The sequence below is a fragment of the Tamandua tetradactyla genome, chromosome 3 (genome assembly GCF_023851605.1).
Source record: "Tamandua tetradactyla isolate mTamTet1 chromosome 3, mTamTet1.pri, whole genome shotgun sequence".
Taxonomy (NCBI): domain Eukaryota; kingdom Metazoa; phylum Chordata; class Mammalia; order Pilosa; family Myrmecophagidae; genus Tamandua; species Tamandua tetradactyla.
This window is the reverse complement of record NC_135329.1, coordinates 176,346,417-176,360,257: the sequence shown is the minus strand read 5'-3', so window position 1 is coordinate 176,360,257 and position 13,841 is coordinate 176,346,417. Positions and strand designations below refer to the sequence as shown.

Sequence of the window (13,841 nt, the reverse complement as noted above, 5' to 3'; positions counted from 1 at the left end):
TCCTTCTAGCTGCTCTAGAATATAGGAGGCTAGAAGGCTTAAAAAATTTTTTTATCATCACAATTGACATTTTTATTCTATTTTTTAATGAAAAATAGTCTATGTACAAAAAAAAACAATGAATTTCAAAGCACAGCAGCACGATTAATTGTAGAACATATTTCAGAGTTTGACCTGGGTTACAATTCCACAATTTTAGGTTTTTACTTTTAGCTGCTCTAAGATACTTGAGACTAAAAGATATCAATTTAATAATTCAGCATTCATATTAATTTGTTAAATCCTATCTTCACTGTATAACTCCACCATCACCCTTGATCTTTCCATCCCTCTCTTTAGGGTTGTTTGGGCTATGGCCATTCTAACTTTTTCATATTGGAAGGGTCTGTCACTAATATGAGTTAAGGAGATAGAACTATCTGCTGTTCTGGAGAGGCTGGGCCCTCTAGGTTTCAGGACTTATCTGGACCAGGTTACCATTTGGAGGTTGTAGATTTCTGGAAAGTCGCTCTAGTGCATGAAACCTTTGTGGAATCTTATATATTGCCCTAGGTGTTCTTTAGGATTGGCTAGAATGGTCCTGGTTGGGAGTTGGCAGGTTATGATAGGAAGCAAGATCTAACTGAAGCTTGCATAAGAGCAACCTCCAGAGTAGCCTCTCATCTCTATTTGAACTCTCTCTGCCACTGATAACATTTCTTTTCCCCCTTTTGATCAGGATGGAATTGTTGATCCCACTGTGCCAGGGCCAGATTCATCCATTGAAGTCATCTCCCATGTTGTAAGGGAGACTTTCACCCCTGGATGTCATGTCCCACGTAGAGGGGAGGGCAATGATTTCTCTTGCAGACTTGGGCTTAGAGAGAGTGAGGCCACATCTGAGCAACAAAAGAGGTCCTCCAGAAGTAACTTCCAGGCACAACTGTAGGTAGTCTAAGCTTCTCCGGTACCTACTTAAGCTTCATAAGAGTGAGCCTCCTGATTGAGGGCATGGCCTATTGATTCGGGTGTCCCTAAAGTTTGACACAGTATCAGAGAATTCCCTGATGGTAGGTTTAATAGTTCCATATTCTTTCTCCCCTCCCTCAAGGGACTTTGCCAATACTTTTTGATTATCTGTTTAATATACTCTAGGATGTATCCAGGCATTACAATAATCTGTACTGTATTAAAGGGCCTCTTATTCTGGGCTCTCTGTGTTTCAGTTGTTTAGATGAGCTATACAGATAGGTTGAGTTAGATTCTATAGAAAATTTCAGTTCCAGACCAAATAAAACACAAACATTCCATACATGATGTAAAATCAGCACCTCACAATATCATCACATAGTTGTATATTAATCACCATGATCATATTTTGAATATTTGCATCACTCTAGAAAAAGGAATAAAAAGACAAAAGAAGAAACTCATACATACCATAATCCTTGCCCCTCCTTCTTATAGACCACTAGTATTTCCATCTACCCAATATATTTTAACCTCTGTTCCCCATTATTTATTTATTTTTTATCCATATTGTATACTCATCTGTTCGTACCCTAGATAAAGGGATTATCAAGCACAAGGTTTTCGTAATCACACAGTCATATTGTAAACATTAAATATTCATATAATCGTCTTCAGCAAACAAGGCTATTGGAACACAGTTCTACAGTTTCAGGTACTACCCTTTAGTCGCTCAGATGTACCATAAACTAAGAAGGGGTATCTATATAATGCATAAGAATAACCTCCAAGGTAACCTCTCAATTCTGTTTGAAATCTCTCAGCCACTGACACTTTATTTTTTCTCGTTTCTCTCTTCCCCTTTTGGTTGAAAAGGTTTTCTTATTCCCATCTCATCCTGATGTCTGTCCCACATTGTCAGGGAGATTTACCCCCAGGAGTCATGTCCCAAAATAATGGGGGAGGGCAGTGAGTTCACTTGCTGTGTTGGCTTAGAGAGGCCACATAGTGACAGTCATCTTTGAAATTGTACTAAAATGTGTAATTTCCATTCTGAAGGGGTCTGGAGAAACCATAATTACTCCAGGGTCCTTAGAAGTTTAGAATCCTGGTGATGCTTTGTTCTGTCTCCTAATCTGGACAGACTGCGGTCCCTAAGATGAACCAGGAATTGATATGGGCTTTCTCCATTTGATCCTATTGTGTTCTGTAGGCTTTTTCTTTGGTTTAATTTTAGCCTTAACTCAAACACACCTAGCTTTAACTGTGAAGGTTTGGGCTGTCAAATAACATAGTGATACAGATGTTCTCAATTAATCAAAAATCTTCCATCCTAGATCAGTTTGGAATTTTTCAGGAGCTTGATATTATACTATTTCTAGTCTGAAGAACCCTAATTCTAGGGAATAATCCAGATCCTTTAGTTTAACATTCAAGGCCATTTACAATCTCATACCTTCTTTTGTTTCTAGCCTTCTCTTCAACCCTATGTAGGTTTAGATTCCCTAGATATAGCTCTCATATGTTTATCTTTCCTTCCTGAAACGCCCCTCTACCCTGTCTTTGCTGAGAAATCTTCAAGGTCTGAGTCAAAAGTCACTTTCTCAGTGAAACCCTCGCTGACTTTATTGACCCCACCCCCTTCCCCTTCCCATCTCTTAAGAATTAGTTACTCCCTTATCTATGCTTTGCTAGCACTTTGTCTCTCCATTATTTGCTTATCACGTTAGTGGTACTTAACCAGGGTTAGCTATGTAAGTTTTTTCAAATCATACATGCCCATGTTCCACCCTTGAAAGCTGTAGTTTAGTAAGTCCAAGTTACAGCCAATACATACTGTACAAACCCACACCTACACCCACACACCCATATTTTTAAAAACCTTTCCAAATAAAGAATAATACCTAATATTTAATAAATGCCTTCCAAGTCCTAGGTACCGTTCTGAGCATATGTATATCCATTTCATCCCATCAGTCCTGTGAAATGAATATTATTCCCATCTTACAGATGAGAGAGTTGAGCACAGCTGAGAAGTGACAGAGCTAAAGATTCATATCCAGGCACTCTGGCCCCAGTCTTTTCTCTTAATCACTTTATTATACTGTCTCTTCTGATATATAACCTATTAACAAAATCATTGCATTATTTTGGTATATTGCATGTTTTTCTGTCTTCTCTGCTTAGTTACTAGCTTCCAGAAGGCAAAAATCATGCCTTACTTATCTTTTTGTCTTAGCGCTCAGCATACTATTCTATATTTAGTAGACAGTCATCAAATGTTTCTTGAATAAATGGAAGGAATGAACATGAATGACTCTTAAGAATAGTGAAATATAAAGTAATTGCTCAGGAGTTTGAGGGATCACTCATATCGTGTTGACTCTCTCCACATGACAATTATACACTGTCCCAGCAGTTGGTTCTCCAGGTGTGGTCTGCAGACCCCTGGGGATTCCAAAGACCTACCAGGGGATTCATAAGCTCAAAACTATTTTCATAACAATACTAAAACATTATTTACCTTTTTCACAATTAATATTGCGAAATACTAAGACATTTCACATTACGAATGTCACTATGTTGACATTTGCACTGATGATGCAAAAGCAAAGATGAGTAAAACTGCTGACTTCTTACATCAATCAAAGCAGTGGCACCAAGCTGTCCCAGTAATCTTTGTATTCTTGTAGTTAAACAACAAACAAATAAAAATTAAACAAAATGCCAGTTCACTTAATTGTGTTCTTGATGAGACAGACTCCTGTCCATTGAATACACATATTTTAAAAATTCTTTGTTATGAAATAGTAAGTACACATAAGCAGTTCTGCTCCATGCCAAAGTTTAGTAGTTGTCTTGAGAGAAGACACTGGTGCACTTGTTTGAGGTGGAGGTTGATCTAGCTGCCCTTTTTTTTTCAACTTGGAAGAATATCTGTAGTTATTTTGATTTGAATATTTGACAAACATTTTTTCAAAAATGAGTAAATGAGCTTGTCGCTTCAAGGATAACAACTGACAGTACTTGTTGCCCATGTTAAAATTTGGCATTTTAAGCAAAAATTCAAATTTTGGAAAACATTTATCTACCAATGTGAGTTTCACAGTTTCCTAATACTTAGATTTTTTCTGATAAGATTGGTGGTAATCTTACCATGTGAGTTTTGATATTATATAATGAAGTATAACACATTTGGAAGCTCTTCATATCTCAGTGAGCCAATATTTTCCAAATGTCTAATCCATGATGTTTTAAAATCATGCATGTTTAAAAGATGTATTCAAAGTGCAAGACATACTGGCAAATTTTAAAAAACCCAGCACAAAAAGTTCATTGATATGATTTCAAATTCCACATTGTAGCTATCCTTTAAGAAATCACCCCTTAAAATTTAGTATAGTATCAAAGGAGAGTATGTACCTTTATTTGAAATGGCTATTAAAATGTTCTTCCCTTTTCCAACTATATGTCTCTCTAAGGCCAGATTTTCTTAATATATTTTAACCAGACAGCATATTGTAGCAGTTAAATGCAGAAGGAGATATGAAAATTCAACTGTTGTCTTTTAAGCTGGACAAAACATTTTAAACAATGCTACTTTTCTCACTAAATCTTTTTGTTTTTTTTTAAATGAAATATTTTACCTTGAATAGATTAATAAGAAATTTTAAATATTCTTAGTTTCTTTTCTACTATAGTAAAAGTCAGTAAATATAATTCACATAAGTAAAATTAAGGAGTCCTGACTCTAAAACATTTGAGAACTTCCCTATCCTGAATTCTCTACTCCTCTCTTCACTGATAACTTTAGTGTTTGTTTCTTTCCTTCTTGACTTATTCCCCTATTTCATATGTACTTACAGGTAATAGAATTTCTCTTTAAGCTTGTCCATTACCCAGCTCCCTTTAATGCATGATGACTATTAGGCTAAATTTTCTCCCTGAGTTTATAATACAGATCTAAGTCACTTTGAGACTATAGATTCTTGACATTGATTTCTTCCCTTAATTATTGGTCTCTAGACATCTCCAGAATACAAGGAACTGCAGGATTCCAGTTCTTGTTATGAGTCCCTTGCTCTCCATCTTGGCAGGAAAAGAAAGGAAGCAGAGTACACATTGGGCTTCTGGAAGACCTTTCCTGGAAAAATGACGGTAAACCATGCCAGTTGACCATAGCAATTGTCATTACTCCAGCAAAAAGCAAGATTTCCATAACAACTGCTATAATTTTCTCATTCCTCGCTCTTTATCGTGAGAACATTTTAATGACCTCATTTCTTAAAATGCCTAAAGACCATAGCAGTGGGCGCTCTAATATCAGCACCTTCTTTCATTTTTAGGAATCCTCTCTGAAGTTTCATCTCATCTGCCTTTTTAAAAATCTTGAAGTTCTAACTTTATGAAATGTTTGAATCCCATCTTAATTTACGTTTAACATCAAGCTAAGCTATGACTGGCAAATTCCCCTAAATGTGATTTCTATCTTTCTTGTTTTCTCTTTGTATATTAAAATAGATTTTATTGTTTGGCTTTGTATTTTCTTTTTAATTTTAGGATTCCCTGAGGAAACCAGAGCGTCGACTATTGTGTGAGAGCAGTAACCGAGCCCTGTCTCTGCAACATGCTGGGAGATTTTCTGTGAATTGGTTCATCCTCTTTAATGATGCCCTGGTCCATGCTCAGGTAGGCTCTATTCCTAACCTTAAAAAAGGTCCTGAAAGATGGAGTACTTTGCCCTTTTAATTATACCTTCAACTATTATGATTTCTCTGAAACTGTTGAATAAAAGAGAATGTTTGGCTACAGTCTGCATTTGTGGTATGCTTTCAATTTCAAGGATGTTTTTAAGCTTGAGGATGTATATTGGCTATGTGATGGGGTCCTTGCAGCAAAGATGGCAAGACCCACTGGGGTTAATCATGTTAAAGCAGCCATGCAACAGAGTTGGCATGCGTATGTGTTTAACCATAAAGATTGTACAGCAGAAACTATGGGCCCATATAGGTTAACAGTATGAAGGGATGTGGGCAGAGACCCCAGGTCCACATGGGATTTTTCAGATGGATCTCCATGTTCTCTGTTTTCAGTTCTCCACACACCATGTTTTTCCTCTGGCCACACTGTGGGTGGAGCCACTTTCTGAAGATGCTGGTGGTGTGTAAGTAGCTTGCCTCCCTCCACCCCCATTCTCTCCCTGTGTTACCCAGGTTGTTTCCTTAGATGTGAGAAAACTCAGGAGGATTTAGGAACCTACCTCCCCACTCTACTTAATGAGGCCTACTCTCCCAACACACAGGCAGTAAAACGGCTTGTAGTGAAAATCACAACAGAACACCTTCTCTATCCCTATTGGCCTTTAAACAGGTGGTGGGAGGGCATCTCCGTTGCTCACATTCCCCATTGTTCAACACAGAGCATAGTAACTCTGTGTCCTTTCCACCGCTCTGAGAATGGACCCAGTGCATGAATGCATTTCTGTTTAATTGACTTCTGGTCCACTTGAAATAAATAGGTTGCTTTTAATATTTGAAGATTGACATTATGATGACGGGTTGTCAAATCTACTGGTATTTATCTTCATGAATGTTTTAGGAATGGCTTAAAAATAACTACACCTGAGGAGCAGTTCACTCTCATTTCATCAACACCCCAGGAAAAGGTTAGTCGATTGTGGTATTTTTCTTACAATCTTTTAACTGACTACTTCTATTTCTTGTGATAGTAAATAAAAGAATAAAAACTGATGTTTCTTGGCTAATGATCCAGTTATGTCTGATAAATTCTCATTAAATCAAGAGTGTAGGGGCTTTTTGTTTGTTTTTGCAGTGTTAATCAATTTTAAACACATAGCAATGAATTTCAAGAGCCAGTCAGTATTATGTAGTTAATAGGAAAAGCATTAGGGGACAGAAAAATTATTTACACCAAGGAAAGTTAGCAGGATTTAAAGCAATGCTTGATGGGTTGTTGCCTTATGCTTATTGACTTAACTCTTTTCTCCTAGGCTAAGTGGCTACGGGCTATAAGCCAAGCTGTGGATCAGGCTTTGAGGGGGATGTCTGATCTTCCACCTTATGGAAGTGGCAGCAGTATTCAGAGGCAGGAACCACCCATTTCACGCAGTGCCAAATATACTTTCTACAAGGATCCTCGCCTAAAGGATGCAACGTATGATGGACGTTGGCTTTCAGGGAAACCTCATGGCAGGTGAAAATGTTTGATTTATGCCTGGGATGACAGTGATAGTTTGACTAATTATTGAAAAAATATTGACTGTGTGAAACATCAGTTGACATGCATTGTTCTTTGCTTATGCTTTCCAGAGGGGTTTTGAAGTGGCCTGATGGAAAGATGTATTCTGGTATGTTCAGGAATGGCTTGGAAGATGGGTAAGAAAATTGTGTAAATATGAGGTTAAATTCAGGTTCAGTCACAAATTACATTTGTGTTCAGAGTTACTTTCAAAAACAATGAGTACTTTTTTGTTTTGTTATTAAGAAATACATAAAATATATTAGGGCTTATGATGCAGATGTGTGAGCCTAAAGAGAGCGAGGAGTCTGGAATGCAGTTTCTTATTACTTAGAGTGAATCGTTTAACTTGATTAACAGTGCTAAAGGACTCGAAGTCCGCGTGTTAAAATGGAGCTGTTTTTCTGTCCATTCCTCAGTAATGAAGTCTGAAAACCTTGGGTAATTTCATTGTGAAACCATTAAGATAGTAGTACCCCCATTAAATAAAAGACATGGAAAAATTTTCCTTTTAGTTGTTTTAAATCACCTTTAATTTCTATGATATGTTAAGGGAAATATTCCAGGTGATATATTTATCCTAAGTGATAGTCTAATGACATAACTTTTGTAAGTTTACTGTGTCTTTTGGCACTGTTAATATAGTTACATGACAAATTTTACATCAGTGAAATTATTTTGCATCATATTAGAGAGATAAGCTATCTTACTATATAAAAATATTATTATGTAAATCGGATAGGTAATTTGTATGTGTGTGATAATGTAAAATTTGTGACATCTTCATCTCTTTTTAATAGCTTTTTAGAATGGGAAGGGACTTTAGATAATCTGATGTATCTTCCTCATTTTACATATGAGGAAGCTGGATACCTGGGCTTATTCAAGATGATGTGGCTAATTAGTAGCAGAAATAGGCTTCCAACACAGGTCTTCTGTTTTTCATTAGACATGGAGTTAAACACCTCATCACTTTATGTAGTTGGACCAATGTTCCACTCTTCTAGTATTTGCCAAACAGCTTAGCTAATAGGTATAGATTAAGCTAAGACCTCATTAACCCCTTTCCTTCTATAGATAAATATGTCCTCCTTTCTGAAATGTTTACCAACATATACATGCAAAATGTGAATATGCCATAAACATCTCTTCTATATTTTTATTATCCTTGGTAGGTATGGAGAATACAGAATCCCAAACAAGGCACTGAACAAAGAAGACCATTATGTGGGCCACTGGAAAGATGGAAAAATGTGTGGCCAAGGAGTCTATAGGTATTAACATTGGAAGGTTATTGGACTGGTATTGCATTTTCAAAGAACCATGTAAACCTAAACATTTATGTAGCCAGAATTTCTAAGGGATGAATTTTATTTACTCTTCTAATGACTGAAGTTCTATGTAAAGTCTTCTTTTAAAGATTAACCTCTCATCACAAGATGAAAATATTAGGTTAATATTTAGTTCTTATCTGATTTGTACCAGGCTTGTAGACCATAACTTTCTTATAGAATCTCTTAAATATCTTCCCTATAAATGTATTTTATTTTAATTACTTGACTCTAATATGGACAAAACCATCATTCTCTCTTCTCAGAGATCACTCATAATTTCATTTCCCTATCACCATGCGTTTCCCCCCTCCAACCCATGTTAATGCATCATACTACTCATAATGTCTTTAACTTTTTAGCTTCTGTCATTCAAAAATGAGATTTTTGGTTGTTAAAAAGTAATCCTAGAAACAAATAAATAATTACAACTGCAGTTGAAATTTCACTATAGTTTTAGATTCCCTAAACTCTGTAAAGATGAGGATCGAAGTTTGATGTACTTTTTTTTTTTTTTATCGTTTCTTAGTACATTTACATCGGTTTAGAAGAACTAGCAACACAACCGAAAAAGATATAGAATGTTAATATAGAGAAAAAAATAAAAGTAATAATCGTAAAACAAAACAAAACAAAAACCTATAGCTCGGATGCAGCTTCATTCAGTGTTTTAACATGATTACTTTACAATTAGGTATTATTGTGCTGTCCATTTTTGAGTTTTTGTATCTAGTCCTGTTGCACAGTCTGTATCCCTTCAGCTCCAATTACCCATTAGAAGTTTGATGTACTTTTGATCTCTGCCTATCTTTCTGACTAACTGCAGTTATGCTTCTGGTGAAGTATTCGAAGGCTGTTTTCAAGATAACATGCGTCATGGTCATGGTCTCCTCCGGAGTGGAAAATTGACTTCCTCTTCTCCCAGTATGTTCATTGGCCAATGGGTACTGGATAAGAAAGCAGGATATGGTGTCTTTGATGATATCACTAGGTACAGTATTTTGCCTCTAATCTTAAAATTTAGTGTGAGAGGATAAGGTTCCTATACTTCTCCAAAAGAGATGATAATTTTAAGAAGGCTGATCATCTTAATTTGATAGCATTGAGAAATTTATTAATAAGACAGAGTTATCAGGTATCATTTTACCGATTTTCTAGTGGACGAATGATAGATTACTTCCTTACAAAATCAGAATCACTCCAAATTAATATTGGTACGATTTTCCTCAAAGTTTCATAATACAAAGTGTTTTGTGTCTCAAAGAGCATGCCAAATCTTTAACTAGTCATCAAAGAAAAGCCTTTTTTGCAATCAGTAGAATGTGGAGGTTGGGGCGAGGGAAATGTGAACCAATGGAAATTCCATTTTGGGTTGTAGAATGATAGCTAAACATTTTTCTGCTTTGTTCTGCCTATCAAATCACAACCACGTTATGATGCCAGGAACCCAGGAATCAGCTTAGTTAAATTCACTTAATATGAATTTACTTAATATGGAGAGGAATATAGTTCTTTTGCTTCCATATCTGGACTCTCTAACTTACTTTGTACTCTCCCTCCACCTCTTTTTTGTTATTAATAATCACTCCTTCTATAAGTGAGATTTAAAATTTTTGCCATTATTACTAAATTCCATAATTCTTTAACCAACAATTTGTACTTATTTTACTTTTTTCATGCAGTCAGGTAAAATTTCTCTGAGTTTAAGTATAAGTGAACAATGAGAATTATCCTGTGATAAACCTCATTTACTTTTTTTTTTTTTTTTTTTTGCATGGGCCGGTACCGGAAAACAAACCTGGGTCTCTGTGCATAGATTTGATTCTGCCTTTTATTTACTTATTTATTTTTATTTTAGTATTTATTTATTTATTTGACATGGGCAGGCTCCGGAAAATGAACCCATGTCTCTGGCATGGCAGGCGAGAATTCTGCCACTGAGCCACTGTTCCACCGCCCTGCCTATTAAATTTTGAATGAAATTATTTAAATTCTTAGTGTTCTTCTTTTTTTCAATTACATATTTTTAAGTTATCAAAGAAAGACATTGAGTGTATACAGATCTCTGTCAGGTAGACTGTAATATTAAATTTCTGAGAATATTACTCTGAGTAAAATATCCTTTGCTAAAACATTATTGTTCCATGTTCGAGAAGACAGAATTGACCACTTTTACTAAAAGAATGGAAGAGAAAACATCCTGGAGGCAGTGGTTGAGATCTATTTAATTGCTTTCTTCACAGTTTATCTTTACCATTGATTTTTCTTTCCCTTTTTTTTAATATGCCTCCCTTCATACATGTATTTCTCTATCTGTACATACACATGTACAGAGGCAAGTATGTGACTTGTATATCTTAGAGAATTTTGTTCACATGTGTTTTTTGGGGGGGGAAGGGGTAAATGGGCCAGAAATTGAACCTGGGTCTCCCACATGGTAGGCAAGAATTCTACCTCTGAACTACCTGTCAACCCCCTTTTCTAATTTTTTAAATTAGAGTAGTTGTGGTTTTTCAGAAATATCATGCAGAAAGAACAACATCCCCACATCTTTTCTGTTTTTTAAATTTCCATGCAGAGGTGAAAAGTATATGGGAATGTGGCAAGATGATGTATGTCAAGGGAATGGTGTGGTAGTTACCCAGTTTGGATTGTACTATGAAGGCAACTTTAACCTTAATAAAATGATGGTGAGTGAAATATTTATGTGTAGTTACTACTGACTTTCTCCCATGTCCTTAGTTTTTGTCTTTTAATTAATGTTCTACCTTCCTAGTACTATTTTTCTTGTTTTTTAAGATTACTTAAGGATTTAGGGGTATGGCTGCATGTACTCTAAGTCACTTTGCATTTTGTGTTATTTTTTATTTCTTTCTTTACACAGGGAAATGGGGTTTTACTTTCTGAAGATGACACTATCTATGACGGAGAATTTTCAGATGGCTGGACTCTTAGTGGAAAGGTTGGAAACTAACTTTCTTCTTTTCCCTTGAACACAATCTTTTACTGATGAAATCTTGACTTTTAAAAGGCTTATTTACATATCATAAAGTTCACCAGTTTTAATTGTACATTTTAGTGACTTTTAGTAAATGTACAGAGTTGTCCAACCATCACTACAATTTTAGAACATTTCCATCACCCCACAAGATCTTTCCTGCCCATTTGTAGTCACTTTCCATCTCCATCTTCAGTTCCAGACAACCACTAATGAACTTTTTCACTTTACTGATTTGTCTTTTCTGAACCTTTCATATAATTGAAATTATACGGTATGTGGTCTTTTCTGTGTGGCTTCTTAAACTTAGCATAATGTTCATGAACTTTTTCCACAGAGTGGCATATTTAATTTTTTTGTCCCTTTTTATTGCTGACCTAAAAAGTGTATCCAAGCCTACACTTTATGTATCCATTCACCAACTGATAGATGCTGGGTTATTTTCAGCTTTAGACTATTAGGAATAATACTGTTATAAGCATTTGAATACAACTTTTTGTGTAGACATAAGTTTTCATTTTTCTTGGGTAAGATACTTAGATGTGAAATCTCTGAATTGTATGAGTAAATTGATGTTTAGTGTATTAAGAATCTGCCAAACTGTTTTCCAAAGTGGCTAGCTACATCATTTTACATTCCCATCATCAGTATATGATGTCTGGTTTCTTTACATCTTTGTGAACACTTGTTATTTTCTATCTTTTTTATTGCAACCATTCTAGTGGGTATATGAATGATATTTCATTATGGCTTTAATTTGCATTTCCCTAATGACTAATGATGTGTATCTTTTCTGGGGAATTGTAGCAATTGATAAATCTTCTTGGTGAAATGTCTGATCAAATCATTTGCCCATTTTTAAATTAGGTCGTTTGTTGTCTTCTTACTAAGTTTTAAGAGTCCTTGATATATTTTGGATGCAAATTCTGGATACAAATCCTTTAACAGAAATATGGTATGCAAATATTTTCTTGCAGTCTTTGCCTTATCTTTTCATTTTCTTAATAGTGTCTTTTTTTTTTTATCAGAGAAGTTGTAGGTTTACAGAAAAATCATGCAGAAAAGACAGTGTTTCCATATACCCCCTAATGGTAGCACCTTGCATTAGTGTACTATATTTGTTACAGGTGATGAAAGAATGTTATAATTACTATTAACTATAGTTCATGGTTTATGTTAGGATTCCTTGTGTATGTTGTTCAGTTCTGTGGTTTTGGTTTTTAAACAATTTTTATTCTAGTAACATGTTTTTACCTAAAATTTCCCTTTTTTAACCATATTCAAATATATAATTTGGTGCTGTTAATTATGTTCACAATGTTGTGCTACTATCACCACCATCCATAACCAAGTTTTGTATGACCCCAAACAGAAACTCTGTACAAGTTAAGCATTAACTTCCCATTCTCTACCCTCTCCTCAACCCCTGATATCCTAGTATTCTAGTTTTTGACTTAATGAATTTGCTAACTCTATTTCATACGATTGAGGTTATACGATATTGGTCTTTTTGTGTCTGTCCTTTTGTCCTTTTGTTTATCCATTCAACTTGAATTGCTTCCATCTTTTGGCATTTGTGAATGATGTCCCTATGAACATTGGTGTACAAATATCTGTTTGACTCTGTTTTTAGTTCTTTGGAGTATATACCTAGGTGTGGGATTTCTGGGTCATATGGTAATTCTATAATTAACTTTTTGAGGAACTGCCAAACTGTCTTCCACTGTGGCTGACCATTTTACATTGCCACCAGCAATGAATTAGTGTCCCTGTTTCTCTGCATCCTCTCCAACACTTAGAACTTTCTGTTTTTATTAAATAGCAGCCTTTCTTCTGGGCATGAAATGGTTTCTTATTGGGTTTTAATTTGCTTTTCCCTAATGGTTAATGATGTTGAACATCTTTTTGCATGCTTTTTGGCCATTTGTATATCTTTAGAGAGATGTCTCTTCATACCATTTGCCCATTTTCGAATTCAATTATTTGTCTTTTTTTGTTGTTGAGTTGAGAGATTTCTTTGTTTATTCTGGATATTAAACCTGTGGTTTCCAAATATTTTCTCTCATTATGTAGGCTGTTGTTTTACTTTCATGATAGTCCTTTGAGGCACAAAAGTTTTTAATTTTGATGCAGTCCTGTTTATCTGTTTTTTCTTTTGTTGCTTGTACTTCGGGTGTAAAGTCCTAACATAACATCCTAAAGAGGCTTCTCTATGTTTTCTTTTAGGAATTTAATAGTTGTGGCTCTTATATTCAGATCTTTGATCCGTCTTGGGTTGATTTTTGTATAAGGTATAAGGTGTAGAG

The 13,841-nt window shown here is 35.3% G+C and overlaps 1 protein-coding gene across 6 annotated transcripts in view; it reads left to right on the top strand.

The window, feature by feature from the left end:
- The window catches only part of ALS2 (alsin Rho guanine nucleotide exchange factor ALS2), a 116,453-nt gene that overhangs the window by 76,714 nt on the left and 25,898 nt on the right, over positions 1 to 13,841 (top strand). For all 6 annotated transcript variants that reach the window (XM_077154716.1, XM_077154719.1, XM_077154714.1 and 3 more), the window contains 10 exons: positions 4,975 to 5,106; positions 5,509 to 5,637; positions 6,042 to 6,112; positions 6,547 to 6,613; positions 6,959 to 7,161; positions 7,278 to 7,343; positions 8,382 to 8,480; positions 9,364 to 9,528; positions 11,116 to 11,227; positions 11,422 to 11,499. In XM_077154716.1, the coding sequence (XP_077010831.1) occupies positions 4,975 to 5,106; positions 5,509 to 5,637; positions 6,042 to 6,112; positions 6,547 to 6,613; positions 6,959 to 7,161; positions 7,278 to 7,343; positions 8,382 to 8,480; positions 9,364 to 9,528; positions 11,116 to 11,227; positions 11,422 to 11,499 (1,122 nt within the window). The remainder of the gene's footprint in view (positions 1 to 4,974; positions 5,107 to 5,508; positions 5,638 to 6,041; positions 6,113 to 6,546; positions 6,614 to 6,958; positions 7,162 to 7,277; positions 7,344 to 8,381; positions 8,481 to 9,363; positions 9,529 to 11,115; positions 11,228 to 11,421; positions 11,500 to 13,841) is intronic.